The 16744-nt window shown below is 45.7% G+C and overlaps 1 protein-coding gene across 3 annotated transcripts in view; it reads left to right on the top strand.

Annotated features, from left to right (window-relative positions):
- Positions 1 to 16744, top strand: part of PPM1E (protein phosphatase, Mg2+/Mn2+ dependent 1E) — an 819329-nt gene that overhangs the window by 593388 nt on the left and 209197 nt on the right. For all 3 annotated transcript variants that reach the window (XM_085649376.1, XM_085649377.1, XM_085649378.1), the window contains one exon: positions 5497 to 5685. In XM_085649376.1, the coding sequence (XP_085505502.1) occupies positions 5497 to 5685 (189 nt within the window). The remainder of the gene's footprint in view (positions 1 to 5496; positions 5686 to 16744) is intronic.

The raw sequence follows: 16744 nt of genomic DNA on the forward strand, positions 1-16744 counted from the left end.
AAGCAAGCCTGGCTGAAGACGGCTGAAATGCCAGAAACCGGTCCTAGGAAGCTTGTTTCCGGTCCAGGGAAGGCATGGCTTGGCAGTTTGGGCTGGACTGTTCCCATGAGGCACAGGGTCAGACTGATTTGCATATGGCCATGTCTGAACAGGGGTGGCAGAGTGGGCTAAAGAACGGTGATGGATCAAACCCAGATCTGTTGACTGGGTGTGAGTGTTTGATTGGTTCTGATGCTCCGTCCATCACCACCCCCTTTTGTACCGCTTTGTTCGCCATAAGTTGGCAGGGTATGCTCAGACGTGAGTCCCTTGCTCACTTTGCCACTGGATTCAAGCAAGCCCGGCTGAAGACGGCTGAAATGCCAGAAACCGGTCCTAGGAAGCTTGTTTCCGGGCCAGGGAAGGCATGGCTTGGCAGTTCGGGCTGGACTGTTCCCACGAGGCACAGGGTCAGACTGATTTGCATATGGCCATGTCTGAACAGGGGTGGCAGAGTGGGCTAAAGAACGGTGATGGATCAAACCCAGATCTGTTGACTGGGTGTGAGTGTTTGATTGGTTCTAATGCTCCGTCCAATACCACCCCCTTTTGTACCGCAAGGGGAGGATTCAGGCATGCTGGACCCGGATGATATGGTACATCCTTGAATCTCTTTCTATCCTGGCAACCGCATAAGTACCTCTCATTGAAAGAACTCTCAGCTAAGCTGGGTATGCTATTGTGTTTGATCACCTGCAAGAGAGTTTCGGATGTCAGAGCCTTAGACATTTCTGCTTGAGCTTTTTCCAAGGATGGGGTTATCTTCATGGTGGGGCATCGCATCAAATCGCTCACCCGCACGGTTTCTTATCTGGCTTTTCCATACGTTCCCAAATTGTTTGTTGTGAGCTGCCTCAAGGTGCATGAGGAGGTAATGGTATTGGTTTTAACAAACCACTAGGGGCATGATGGACTTGCTTATTTTGTATGCATGCTGCACAGGTACTAATATAATCTTGGATATCATTAAACATGGATGGCCACCAAAACTGTCTTTTAATTGCTTGATAAGTTTTCGTAACTCCAGGATGTGCAGACAACAAGGTATCATGGTGTAATTAACAGATGGTACAAAGATTTGTTCAGTCATAAATAGGGCTCCTGGTTTTATGGTATTTTTTGTTTGCCATTTCCATCTGTATTTGTTCATATTTATTTTTGGGGCATTTTTTCTGTATTTATCCACATTTATTTTTGCCACAAGCAAAAGACGACGCTACAGCTAGTATTTTTCCACATTTATTTAAATTGACAATGCACACATGCGCTCAGTTGTTATTGGTCAACACTATACATTCATCTGAAAACTTTGCCATTTGCAGAATGTCCCAAATATGCTTTAAAGTGCTTTCACAAGCCATTTGTCTCTGAGCCTTGCAGTTTCTGTCATCGGCAGAGTGCCACATCCTCTCCCCCACTGAACACCATACTGCCCCACTGAGAGAAACTCACACTGTCTTCAGCTACAACCCAATTGTGCCTCACCAGCGCTAAAGCTGTCCCTGGCCATCACTATGAGGATTGACGTTTTGTGTTTGCAGAAGAGAACAATGCAATGCAATAGGTCTCGCATTTACGCTAGTTTAAGCTATTGGCATTGTAAATGACAATGCCTTTTATTTATCTGTTTTAAAAACCAAAACATAAATAAAAGGCATTGTCATTTACAATGCCAATAGCTCAAACTCAAGTAGATGCGAGACCTATTGCACTGCAAATGCTTGTTTTTTTAAGTGAGCGCTTGAAGTAGGAGGACAGAAAAACAGACGCAACAAAGAAAAAACTGTGAAAAAGTGTAGTAGACGCTAATCTGTAGAAAACCAAGGGCATACTCACTCACACGGTAAACGGGGCAAATCAAATGCTGTAAATGTTTGCAGTGAGCACGTTTGCAAACGTGGCTGAGCCTAACCACTTTACACTTATTTACAGAATTGTAAGCAACGTATAATAATATTTAAATATGTTTTCAATTTCTAAACAATATCCAAAAAGTGGATCATAAACAACTATACACTCAAACCAATCATCGTACAGAATCAAAACAGTATTGCCACCTAAACCTGAGAGCGCGCTCATTTTACTGTGGTTTACCTTGTATAATTCCACTGAGCCGCAAAATGAATAACATAAAACTGTACTAAGTGTCAACGATGGCAGGGTATAATGATCGGTGAAGCCAGTTACTCTGTTACCGGGAGTGTTTAGTCTTTTTCAAAACAGTTTTAGATTGCACCAACAAAAACAACTTTGAATAACTACAAAACAAAAATATTACCATAACCTTGTTGAAGTTAGGTGACGAGTACACCAAAACAAGCAAGACGAGGAAAATATCCCCAAAGGACACAGGCCGCACAGTCCAACGCCCCAGAACTGGGCGTCGCGTCATTATCACGGCGCATCAGGTCCGCCTGTGGCCTCTCAGTGGCACCAGATTAAGATGGAGGGGGGGACAGCTGGCCCATGGGGATAGGGAGGGGCCAATCGCTGGGAACCTGGGACGGAGCGACTGTACATCGAACTCGGGAGTGACTGTTCCACCATAACCACTGTAATGGCTCTCTAGCTGGGTGACCGTGGAAACCACGGGTATCACGAATGCCTAACGTTTACCTATAAGAAGTGTCCATGGCACCTAGCTTGGAAACAGGACTCCCTGGACAGGAGCATGCCTCTCGGCTACAGAAAGTGCTTGAACTGGAAATAAAAAAGTACAGATACTCCCATGCCAGAGTACCTGACCCGAACAGAGAAACGACTCTCCCATTTACAAAGTATTGCTTCAAAGCAAAGGCGTGCAGTTACTCTGCCTTGAAAATAAAAGAACTGTAGGTTCTCAGATCCCGAGAGTACATCCTGCCCATTTAAAGCAGAGGCTGCAGGTGTTATATGGTGGTTAATAGAGTTATCGGGCTCCCTGCCATGTTCTAGTCATGCGAGTTTCAGACACTGTCCAGGCATCTTACTGTATTTCCTCCACTGGATGTCATGCAGTGTTTATTCTCCACCGCAGTGGTCTTCGGCTTTCCACGCCGCAACCATCAGGGCGTTCATATGTCTTCGGAACCCAGTCCCAGGTGCCCCAGGGTTTAACGCCCCCCCTCCAAGACACTTCCCGGAGCGAGCTGCGTTTGTCCAGTCTCGAACTGACTCGCCGACCCACTGGGAAAGCAGGTGCGCAACAATGGTGTGAATAGAGGCTCCTAATCTGACTCTGGCAGGGACTCTAAAAGGGGTGAAATAACAACAAAGCCTCATTAAAAAGTAAATGGTCTTTCAAAGACCTGTGAAGTACTCAGGTGCGCTGGTAGCTCTGTGTGTGCCCGGGAAGCTGTCTCAGCCCCGGCTGACACGTTTTGTGTTACTGTAGGCAGGTCTGCTGGAGCACGGCAGCACAGCAAAATGTACTAGTATTTTCCCGTTTTTATATATAAATACAGATAAAAGAAAACTTGTTTTCCGTCTGTATTTATATGTAAAAATCCGTAAAAATGGAAAACCGGCAGCCCTATTCATAAATAAGACATTCTGCCTCTACTGCAGTAGAGGATGTGGTTTTTCCCATTCCTTTCTTTCTTTTGTACATAGTTCTTTTTGAATGTCCTCAATTAGCTCTTTGGAAGTGACTCCTACTTGAAAACATTGTGCAGGTAGGATAGGGTGAGTTATTTCTTGTATTGTATTTAATTCTTCTGTAAGACCAACTCGAGATAAAGCATCTGCTTTCTTGTTCTCTTTTCCAGAACGATAAGTGATAATAAAATTATAGGGGCAGATTTACAAGCCCCTTGCAACACTTTTACGCCGCCGGTGCGTCACTTTTGTGACGCAGCGGCGGCATAAACAATGCGCCAATATGTAACATATTTACAACATGGCGCATCTAGTGAGCTGTGTCACGTTGTAAAGCCCTGCGCTACATTATACCTGCGTCAGGTATAATGTATGCAGGGTGGGAATTCCGTCGCAAGGAAGCCCCGTAAAAGTGATACAGTGAAATCTACAAGATTTCACTAAGTCCCTTTTACGTCCCCGCTGCATCAAATCCTTACGCCTGCTTCAAGCAGGCGTAAAGAGTGACACAGCATATTAGGTATAGGGCACCCCTGAGCAGTGCTGGTGTTGCGTCACGCTTGCGACACAACACCAGCACTGCGTCTCCCATACGATGACAGATGCGTCACGCATCTGTCTATCCTTGCGCCACGGTGCGCCGCATTGTAAATGCGTTGCATCCATGGTGGAGCAAGGGGTTACTTGAGTCATGCAAAATAACTGGCGCATCCCTGCTAATATGCAGGGATGCGCCAGTTATTGTAAATCTGCCCCCAAATCATCTGACAGATGCCAGCGTGTCCCGGTCCAAGTGATCGAACCCCTGCAGATACCATCACTCATGGTCAATGCGCAGATACTGGGGCTTGTTTATGAGCCCATGCGTCACTTTTGCACAGCCGGTGTGTCACTCTTTGTGACGCACCAGCGGCGTAAAAAATGTGCCTTGTTGCACCATATTTACAAAGTGACACATCTAACTAGATGTGTCCCTTTGTAAACCCCTGCGCCACATTATACCTGCGCCAGGTATAATGTATGCCGGGGGGGCATTCTGATGCAAATAAGCCTTGTAGAAGTGATGCAGTGAAATGTACGAGATTTCACTGCGCCACTTCTAGGACGCAAATGCGTCAATATCTTACGCCTGCCCCACAGCAGGCGTAGGACTGACGCAGGCCCTCTCTCATGGGGCTCGCCTATGTGAAAGGACACTGCTGGAGTTGCGTCACTTTTATGACACACCCCAGCAATGCATCACTTTTGCGCCAACAGACACCTCAGAAATACTGACACATCTGTCACTCCTTGCGACATGATGCGTCATATTGTAAATATGACGCATCATTGGTGTCGCATGGAGGGTGCAATGAAAAGTGGCGCATCGCTGTTTTCTCGCAGCGATGCGTCACTTCTCATAAATGAGGCCAACTGTGCGCGCCAACACGGGTGTCTGTTTTGTACAAAACACAGAATTAGTCTATTGTCGTTAGTCTAATTTATGACTCTTCTTGACATGTTAATAACCCAGTTTTTGTACCCTAACCTAGTTGCTGCGCGTGCCTCGTATCATTTCAATGCAAATAAAGGCGCGCGTGTTCCTTCATTTGTCACTCGTCTCTCGCTTTAAACCCCTGCTTGTGATTTCGCACCATAAATATTCATTTCATTCAGACGCCTGTCAAGGTTGGATCAGCCTCGCGCTGGTTGATATGTTTGTAATACGAAACTGAAAGATTGTACCGGATGGGATCATTGGCATGTCACTCACAAAGGCTGCGCCCCCTACCTGTAGCATCAGATAGAAGATGTACTCCACGCTGCAGCTGTGGAAAGATGGCTGCGTATTAAAGCAGTTTTATCCAATTTTCTAACTAAAAAACAACTTTCTATTGGTAGGATCAAGAGGAACAGGCCTATTTTGCAGTATTTGATGGCCACGGAGGGGTGGACGCCGCCATCTATGCCGCCCTCCACCTGCACGTGAACCTGGTGCGGCAGGAGATGTTCCCGCATGACCCCGCAGAAGCGCTGTGCGGGGCTTTCCGGGTGACGGATGAGCGGTTCGTGCAGAAGGCAGCCAGAGAGGTGAGTTGTATTTTACTAGAAGAGCACGCAGGTAATGGATGTCAACGATTGAAGAAATCTGAGCCACTTGTAATGCCTTTGGGATTATTCCATTCCATCTTTTTTAGCTTGTCACATGCAGAAAGCCACTCCATACCAACGGTGTTGGTTCCGTTCCAAGAGGGACTGCACAACTGATGTGTTTCAGCCTTATTGGGCCTCGGTCAGGGAGATGAATCTTCAGTCCCTTAGGCAAAGCGAGCTCTGGTGTCAAGCGGGGAATTTCCATACTGGTTGAGGGGGCTCACCCAAACCTCACACAAGTGGTACGCAGTGGCGGCTGGCATGTACAGAGGGTGGTGAGTCAGGAGGGACAAAAATGAAAGTAAATAAATAGATCCCAAAAGAATTACACTGACCTTCCTGGTGCCACGTCCTCCACCCTCGGGTCTTTTCCAGGCAGGCAGGCAGGCAGGCTCCAACACGGGACCCAGGCAACTGCAGTAACCAATCCTGGTGCTGCTCTCATGCAGCATGAAAGAAGCACCAGGATTGGAGGGAGCGGCCTCCTTCGGTGCTCCCGGGGACACTGGAGCCCTATGCTGTCTCGGGGTTAGAGAGGTTCAAAAGGTGCATGTCTGGCTGGCCGTCGCAAGATGGAAGCTTAAAGTGCCCCGGCCATCACTGCTTTCGGCTGCTGCCTGACTGACAGGGCATAAATGCACCATGTTTTCAAAGATATGGAGCATTTCTGCCCTCTCCTTGCGCTGGTGCATTGTGTGCTGCCTGGTGCCAGTACAATTACACTTGCACGATAGTTATCTGCGCAAAAACAATCCAAAGCAGCATATTCCTCTTTCCATGTTTGCTGCAGAATGAAAGAAGTAATGCTATTTCTCCTTGTTGCGCCTCTGTCTGGTGGGCGCACCATGTTTGCGCCTAGCCAGGTATACAAGTCTTTGTAAATCTGGATTTGCATAAAAATGCATGGGTGGATGCAGGAGAACGCCTGTGCTCCACCCATGTATTGCTAACCCTACGCACAGTAACGCGAGGCAGTGCTTCATATTTACGAGACTGAGCAAAGTGACACAAAGTGATTTTGCCTGGCTTAGTAAATGGCAAAAATGATTTTGCATCAGGGCTGTGCCATAAAATTGACGTAACCCCAATGCAAAATCATAATAAATCTGTTCCAATGTGTTTTGGCATAACATGACATCACAATGACCTCAACATGCTGGAAGCTCTTGTCTAGCTGTCGTTAAGCTGCTCCTTTGTCCTACAGTAGAACCAACCGTATTGTCAACTGTTTGCCGGAAACAAAATAATCTGGGAAGTTTCAATAGGTGAAAGTGCAGGCATTACGTAAGAAAGCTACATTACCTTTCCTTGCCATATGAAAACAAGGAAAACAGGCCTTTTCATCTACAGAACAGTGCAGATATTGACCCAGGGTCTAATTATCAAAGTTATTTGCACATGTATGTAAGTCAGACATACACGTGCAAATAGCCTTATTTACAAGTGCAAATCTACTTTTAGACATGAGAAAACTTAGGGGCATATTTACTAGGAAACTGTCAGAGCGCGGCATTGTGCCAAGAAGGCTAACCCTGCACTCCGACAGTTTCTAAACGCAGCGATGTGCCATATGCACAAGAATACGTGCACCCCTGCACTTCCCTTAGCGCTGGTGCTAAATGTACCTGCCTTGCGCCATCGCAGGTGCCTGCATTGCAAGAAAAGATTGTTTATGTGCAGGAAGGTGTCCCTTCCTGCACATAAACAATCAGTAATGACATTTTGTAATTTCTTTGTGTGCTGCAGTATGCAGCAAACATAGAAGTTGCAACTCGTCATTTTTTTTTAATGATTGTTTATGTGCAGGAAGGGACACCTTCCTGCACATAAACAATTATGGCATTTTTCTGTTTCTATGTGTGCTGCACAACACAGCACACATAGAAACAACAAAAACACAGAGAAATAAAAGCATTTTTCCTCGTTTTGCCATGTTAAGGCCAGGTTTTCCCTGGTCTTCATTTTGGCGTTGCCCCATATTTACGCCACCCTTGTAAATATGGGGCAGCATCAAAATCAATAGATCGATTGGTGTTGCAGCAGAACGTCCACCACAACACCCATTGCCCGCCCCTTTCACACTTAGGTTCATATTTACAATTAAGTGGCGAAGGTTCATATTTACAATTAAGTGGCGAAGCATGTCGTTAAGCTAAGAAGGCTAACGACACGCTTCGTCACTTTAGAAACGCAGGGCTGCACCATATTTACTAGAATATGTTGCAGCCCTGCATTTCCCCCTGCGCTGGTGCTGAATAAAGCTGCCTTTAGCCAACGCGGGCACCCTTGCACCGTAGTGCAAGTGTGCCTGTGTTAAGGGGAACATAGTTTATGTGCAGGAAGGTGCCCCTTCCTGCACATAAACAATCTTTAAATGCCGTTTTGTAACTTTTATGTGTGCAGCTTAATGCAGCTCACATAGAAGTTGCAAATCAGCATTTTTTTTCATTGATTGTTTATGTGGAGGAAGGGTGACTTCCCTTCACATAAACAATCATTGGTGTTTTGCTGTTTCCATGTGTGCTGCACAACAGAGCCCACATGAAAACAGCAAAAACAAGGAGAAAATAAACATTTCTCCTCGTTGCACCAGGGTAAGACCAGTTTTCCCTGGTCATAATTTTGGCGCTGCCCCATATTTACGCTGCCCTTGTAAATATGAGGCAGTGTCAAAATCAATGGGTGCTGTGGTGGAACGCCCACAGCAGCACCCATTGCCCTCCCCTTTCACGCTAAGCATAGCGTGAAAGAGGGCCTTATTTACAAGGCAGCGTTAAGCTACGTTAAGTGATTTAACACTGCCTTGTAAATAAGGGGAAGCCCCTATCGCCACCACAACATCACTAAAGGTGACATTGTGGTGATTATAGGGGCCCCTAAATATGCCCCTAAGTGTAGCGCGAAAGGGGGCCTTATTCACAAGGCGGCATTAAGCCCTGTTAAGTGGCTTAATGCCACCTTGTGAATAAGGCGAAGCCCCTATCTCCACAGGAACTTCTGAAAAAGTAACGTTACTGTGGCGATAGGGTTTGTAAATATGCCTGTCAGTTTTGCACTGATAGATTTTCTCACACAGACATTTTATTGTGTGTAAATCCACGAGCACAGGTAGGGAGTGAGCGGGAGCAGATACTATAGTATGGGAATACCCCCTGAGTTTGTGAACACCAACAAACGTACGTTTGTTTGTATTTAGAAACTTGTCTCTGAGCCCTTGGCTTCTAGCCTTAGAAAAGGATATACATTTACTCCTGTGAAGGGCAGAAGTATGGGGCATATTAACAAGGGCTTTATCTCCGCTTTTTTGGCTTTAAAAGCCAAAGAAGCGGAGATAAAAATATCGCCCTATCAACAACAGGGTGCTAACATGCAAAATCGCATGTTAGCACCCTTTTTCACTACGCTTCCCTTTGCATCGTGGGCGTTCCAGAGCAAAATAATAGGATAAATGTCACTAAGCGACATTTCTCCTATTATCAAGCTTCAAGATGCAAAGGGAGGCGTCGGGTAAAAGGGTGCTAACATGCGCTAATGCATGTTAGCACCCTCTTGTAAATAGGGCGATATTTTTATCTCCGCTTGTTTGGCTTTAAAAGCCAAAAAAGTGGAGATATGGCCCTTGTAAATATGCCCCTCAGTTATCTTATCTGAGTAATTTGTAAGTAGTAGCTCACAAAGAAGAAGTAAAATATATGAAGCACTTACAAGAAGAGGTTTTATTTTGTGCTGACTAATCACAGAAAGTAAGCATGCTTCTCTCCTTTTTCTCACTGCCTCCTGTCTTTCTGAGATCTCAGCTGATTGATTGCACATTAAGGGGCATATTATCAAGACAGGCGATAAAATTATCGCTGCTTTAGCGGCAGAAAACTGCCGCTAAAACGGCGATAATGGTCTTGATAATATGCTCTATGGAATTCCAATTGAAGCCCATGTTAGACGTCCTTCACATCTAACATGGGCTTCAATTGGAATTCCATAGAGCGTATTATCAAGCCCATTATCGCAGTTTAAGCGGCCGTTTTCTGCCGCTAAAGCGGCGATAATTTTATCGCCTGTCTTGATAATATGCCCCTAGGACTTGAAAGAATTCAGAGGGAAGAGAGTGGATAATTTAAATCCTATGTACTGGCTACACTAATGATTCCTCTATTTACATAAACAATGACACATTTTCTCCATCGAATTAAGCATAATTGTTTCACTGGCTTAACACCAAACACTCATAAAATTATTACTCCATAAAAAAGTGGGTCCATGTTGAATCTTACATCTAAAACCAAGGCGGATTTTCAGAGCAGGTATTACACCGAGGGGCAAATGTTATTTACTTTCTAGAGCAAACTTCGGGGCATATTAGCAAGAAACGGCGTTAAAATTATCACCGCTTTACAGCAGAAAACTGCAGCTAAAGCTGCAATAATGGGCTTGATAATATGCCGCAGAGAATTCCCATAGAAGCCCATGTTAACACAAGAACATGGGCTTTTATTGGAATTCTCTGCGGCATATTATCAAGCCCATTAGCGCCGCTTTAGCGGCAGTTTTCTGCCGCTAAAGCGGCGATAATTTTAATGCCATGCTTGATAATATGCCCCCTATTTTGCACTGGAAAGCTTAAAATAGCACAACCATCACTTTGCTCCGCTGTGCGCTACTTTATATGAAGGGGGTGTTCCAAGGGTGGTACTTGGGTGTTCCCCCGCTGACACCCATGGTTTTTGAAGCAAAGCCAGACCCACAAACATTGTCAGACCTGGATTTGCTTAAATAAATAATGCCTCTCCTTACGCTAGGTAGCAGGAGTGTTTACATTTCTCCAAACATTTCCAGTCATTGGATATCGGTGTAATGTATGATACAAATCCAGTGTTTGAAATGTTATAAAAAATATTCTGAGCATGGGAATTTGTAAAGCAAGGATTCTCTTCCAGTACAAAACCTATGCTAGACAGCACACATTTGCACTGAGTTGCAAACGTGTGTGCGTGGCACTAGGCAGCCTGTGTATCAGTGCATGCAAAGAGAACAGCAGCTGGTAATATTTAGCAAATACGGTTCTGCGCTGCGGTCCCCTCCCCCTCCAGCACACTGCAGTGCAGTAAGTTTGGTTGTGCTATTTTTCTTTTCTAGCAAATCAACCTCTGAATACTATGGGCCTTATTTACGAGAAAGTAACGCAGCGCGGTGCCGCAAGCCATTTGTCTGCCATGCTGCATTACTTTCAGAGCACAGTAATGTGTCATATTTACAACAATATGACGGATCCCTGTACTCTCCCCTGCGCTGGTGCACAATTTGCTGCCATGCACCAACATAAGCACCCTTGCACCATGGTGCAAGGGTGCCTTCGATGTAGTGATGATTGATTTTGTGCAGGGAGGGACACCTTCCTGCACAAAACAATCACAAGAGTGGTTTTCCTCTGTCTATGCGTGCTGAGAAAGAGGGAAAAACTAGAAGAAATGAAAGTATTTCTCCTCATTGCAGCTCCTTACGCCTCCCCTGGGAAAGCGTGGGATTCTGACGCATTCCCAGGTTTCTGAAACCTTATAAACCTGGGAATGCGCCAGAATCCATGGTGTTGCGTGTTCATGCAAAATGCTGTGTGAAAATGGGATGCATTTACAAGGACATGAAAAGCCACGCAGGGTGGCTTTACGTGTCCTTGTAAATATGGAGCACAAAATTGCGCTAACGGTGTGTCACAAAAAGTGACGCACCAGCGGCGCAAGGTCCTTTTAAATATGACCCTATGTTTTTAATAACATCAACCAATAATGCAGATAAGTGGAATATTCTGTTACTATCCTTGTTTCTCTCACAGAAGGAGTTAAACACACAGGAACTTGAACCCAAGTTTTTGTGGTTTAGCAAATTCCATATTCCAGTATTTTTAGACAACAATACTGTGCCTCAACTGTCCCAACTCTTATTCTCAGATACCTGTGACCAGACACACAGATTCAGAGAGTACTCGAGCTATGTTTTTGGATTCCACCAAAGGACGTTTGGTGCAATTCATCACAATGACAGATGAAACATAATTAGCTGAGCTAGTGACTGCAAAAATTCATCCAGTAACTTGCTGGCAAAAAAAGAAGAAACCTGTGCTTCTTGCAGCAACAGATTTGTTCTAAGCATAAATGCCCAATTTTAATGTTCCTAAATCTGTGGTGAGGCAGGAATAAGAGCGGGTGGGTGGAATTTGTAAAACATGACCGTGCGGTCCAAGAATTATAATATTTTTGCTACAAACAGTATTTTATATATTTGTTAATAGTACTTCTTTATATTACCACAAATGCTCTCTCCTAATAGTCAGTCTTTTGATGTGAGGTATTATTTGCATAGAAATAAAGCACTGGAAAAGTGTGAATAAAAATGTATACAAATCTTAAAATAGAAAAAAATCACAAACTCAGCTCGGTTGTGATTGAGGTGTTAAGTTCAGATGAGATTTATGATAAGGCAACACATTTGGTTTGTGCTCTTAAAGTAGTTGTAGGGAACTAACCATTTTTGTTTCACAAATACAATATCCAAAGAATAAACTGAGGAGCTATATTCGGTCTGGTAATTTTCCTACATAATGTGTCAAAGATGCTAATGCTGTCTGGAACCTCCTTCACATTCCAAGCACTAGCAATACCCCCATTTGCCCTACGTCATTTTGAATATGACTGCTACAGTAATTAATATATTATGTTACAATTATGTTTTACCAACATATCTGTGATCTTATAGAGAAACAAGACAGAGCGTATAGTTCTTCTATAAGGTCACAGAACTCCAATGCAACTTGAAATATACCTGTAACATATGGCGGGGGAATGGAGGCCCGGCGAGTGGGCAGTGCTTAATTTGTGCCAGTGCCTTCCGGTGCTTAGCACCGGCAGTTATTTATTAGGGCCGGGTCTACCCGTCTGCCGGTGCCAACTCACATCAAGTACTGCACGTGTGTCCAGTCACACAATATGATCGACTATTGACACTGTCTCCCCGTTGAAGAGTGCTTAGCCGATAACAAATGGGAATACTGCCGGAAAGTGCTAGGGAGGCCCTTATTGTCCCGGTGCCTAATCCTGGGAAAGAGCCGCACAACTATCCGGCCTACAGGCCCTTATCCATGAGGAACATAGATTATAAAATCCTAAACACAATCCTGGCGACGCGTCTTCTCCCCCACGTGCCATACCTGGTCCATGCAGACCAAGCGGGGTTTATCTCTGGGCGGAGCACAGCCATAAATATTAGGCAACTCCTGGCTGTCATGGGCTCCAATGGGTACAACAAGCATGAGGCGGCAGTGTTCGCATTAAACATCGAGATGACCTTTGACAGCCTTGAGTGGCCCTTTCTCTATGAAGTCCTGGCCCCAGATGGGACTGGGAGGAGGTTTTTTGGCATGGGTGAGGCTATTGTACACGTCCCCAGGCAGAGGGTGGAGAGGGGTAAAATACAGGGATGCCCCCTCTCTCTACTCCTGTTTGCACTGGCCATGGAGCCACTGCCGTGCAGGACATGGAGCGGGCAATACTACACAGGTCTGAGGACAAGAGAGGTACAACATTTTATAGCCCTATATGCAGATGATCTCTTGCTATTCCTCAGCGACACAGTGGGTGAACTGAGAGGGGCGCGGGGTATGCTAGCGAGGTTCGGTGCCATGTCTGGCCTCAAAGCCAACTGGAGGAAATCCAGCCTATACCCTATGGTGTCCAACGCCCACCCACCGCTTGACCTAGAGCATCTGAAATGGGAACCTAGCTGCCTGCAGTATCTAGGCGTCAAAATATACCATGAATCGGCAGAGTTGCTAGCGGGCAATGTGGGTAGAGCGTTACAATCAGTAAAGACTGCAATGGAATTCTGGAGAACACTGCCACCGTCAGTGGCTGGGCGAGTAGCAATCCAGAAGATGGTAGCACTCCCACGCCTATTATATTACTTCAGGGCCCTCCTGGTATGGATCTCGAGGGCAACCTTCAGAGATCTTGATTCAATGATCACGTTGTTTCTCTGGAGAGCAGGGCACAGAAGAGTAGCGTTGACCTCCTTACAGCGCCCTAGAGCGGAGGGTGGACTAGCAGTCCCTGACTTCGAGGGCTATTGTATCGCTGCTCAGTTGTACTGGCTGATCCAGTGGCTGGTGGCAGAACGCGACCCGGAAAGAGAACAATACCCAGCCGTGCCAGATGCCACAACCCTGCTACGGGTCCGACGGAACATGCTTCGGGTCCGATGGAACATGTCAGAAGACACAATGGAAACCAGGATGGTAGCACGCTGCTGGGCTAGATACCTGTGTCGGGTAGGCACTAAGGTGCCCTACTCTCCAGACATACACATCACACTACTACGATGCTTGACGCAGGGAGAACACTGGGCGGGGTTAGAGGACTGGGAAAAGGCAGGACTGACAGTGAAGGGGGACTTGTACCAAGATTCCACACTGCTCCCATTCGAAGAACTATGAGCAGCATACGATTTACCGGGAGGTCACTTCCTGAAGCATGGGGCCCTCACCAGAAGGATTAGGAAACACTGGGGCGTGGGAGGCACGGAGCCGTGAGCGCTAGCAGGATGTAGGTACGTAGCGCTATCAGCGGGGAGGATCAAGACGGTCTCTTGCCTTTACAAGGCAATGAGGCAAGACATGTAAAGGCTACTAGAGCGCTTGCGATTACAATGGGAAGAAGATTTGGGCAAACAGATCCTAGAGGCAGAATGGGATAAGATCCTAGAGAACCCCGAAAGCATCCAGGAATGCACAATTCAAATTAATTAATTTCTACATATTGCATAGAGCATACCTAACCCCGTCCCGCATTAGGAGATACCTTGGATTGGACACGTGGGGAGAGGGAGGCACACATAATCTACAAGTTTTGGAGCTGCCCATGCTACAAACCTTTTTGGAAGCGATAAGGCAAGTGATTGGCCATCTTCTTGATAAAGAGCTCCTGTATACCCCAGATCATTTCCTGCTGGAGTGGTTCCCACACACGGCCAAAAACAAGACGACTGGAAAGTTTCAGGACATGGCCTATGTCCTAGCCAAAAGAGGGATAGCCAGGAATTGGAAGGCACCAGAAGGGCCACGGATAGCTTCCTTGAAAAAAGAACTTGAGAAATGGTCAGGGGCGGAGGGTAGACTGCTGCTCAGGGAAGCTAGCCGAGGGATAGGTAAAATATATAGGGCAGGGCGTGGGTAAATCTAGTAAGCGAGCTGATGGCAGATAGGCAGGACAATAGTGGAACAGGCTCCCCACAGCCAGTAGCACTGGAACAGGAGGGTGGAGTAGATGAGCACTTGGATCAGGGACACTAGGCACCCCATCACGTTACAACCAAAGCTTGGCCCACGAGAACCCAACAACATCCAGGGATTAGACGAAGTCCATTTAAGAGCAACTCAAGGGGGAGGGGCGACTGTTTTGTTAAAAGGGTGTTGAGATAAGCGTACCCGTGAGTACCAGTACTGTGTAATATGTACTTGATTTGACATGAATAATATCTATGTATGTCGATGATGATTTGAAAACATATGGCGGGGAAATACTGGACTGACCATCGAGGTTACCCCAGGCCACTTTTAAATCCTTGCGCTCTTCCTGCTTCTCTGAATGCAGATATGAGGAATACATGTGAAATCTTTACTGTAAAATAGATACACTAATATGGTGTTTTCAATTGGTTTCAAGTAAATAGTTAAGCAGTTCAATGTGAGTTATTTACAAATCTGGTAGGTGCATTCTTGCTTTCTTGTGATGAACTCTAGCAGTGGGTGCCACATTGTACATGATGTGTCTTCTTGTAACCTCGCCATTGAATCGGGGAGAAAAGTCCATAGCAAAGGGAGTTCAAAAGCTGTTTATCTCTTATTCTGCTCAGCAACTTCCCTCTCACACTGTGATGCCTCCGGCAGCAAGCAGTATCCTGGCACAACTCAACAGCAATAATGTATTAAAGTGGCCTAGTGATGGTATTTTTAGGTCTCGCATGAGACAGCGCATGCACCGTTGCCTACGACGATCTATTGATCAAGTGCCAATTGATTACTTGATTTACTGTGCTTCCGCGCAGCTTGCACTCGGATTGAAGTACTTTTTTTGTTGCTTTTGCTTGCAAGACCACTTGAAACCCTCAGAGTGGAAGCTTGCGTGTGCCCGTATGTACAAGAGCTGAACGCAATCAACGAACAATAACGAAATGTTGAGGCATGTGACCAATTTCCAGATGATACATTTCGGCTTTGTGTTGCTTTATTTATTGATGACGCTGTAAACACACTCCCTTTGTTTAAGAATGATGCAATAGAGTATATGTTTTTCTAAATTAACGTTTGCGACTGTCACATTTTCTTATTTGTTGGTTACCTATTTTATAATTTAAAGGATGTGTTACTCATCATCAAATATGCAGTGATTTCTACCCATTCCTAACCCCTAAAATCACGCTCACTTACTTTTACGTCAACCCACCTCTGAACCTTCAAGTCACGCTCACTTCTCTTTAAATCTACCTCTGCCTACCCCCTAACCCTCAAATCACCCTAACCTCCCTTTACCTCACCCCACCCGATCTCCCAAGTCACCCTACCCTCTCTTTACCTCTACCCACCGAGCCCTCAAGTCACCGTCACCGCCCTTTATCTCTACCCACCACTGGGCCCTCGAGTTACTCTTTGCACCCTTTACCTCGAACCACCGAGCCCTCAAGTCACTCTCACCGCCCTTAATCTCTACCCACCACTGAGCCCTAAAGGTATCCTTTGCGCCCTTTACCTCTACCCACCGAGCCCTCAAGTCACCCTCACCGCCCTTTATCTCTACCCACCACTGAGCCCTCAAGTTACCCTTTGCGCCCTTTACCTCTACCCACCACCGAATCTTCAAGTCACCCTCACCTATCTTTACATCTACCATCCCTAAAACCCTTAAATCACTTTTTTGAAAAAAAAAATCTGCATGGTACAGTACTGCATATTAAA

This window comes from Triturus cristatus, chromosome 3_2, assembly GCF_964204655.1.
Source record: "Triturus cristatus chromosome 3_2, aTriCri1.1, whole genome shotgun sequence".
In the NCBI taxonomy this organism is placed as follows: domain Eukaryota; kingdom Metazoa; phylum Chordata; class Amphibia; order Caudata; family Salamandridae; genus Triturus; species Triturus cristatus.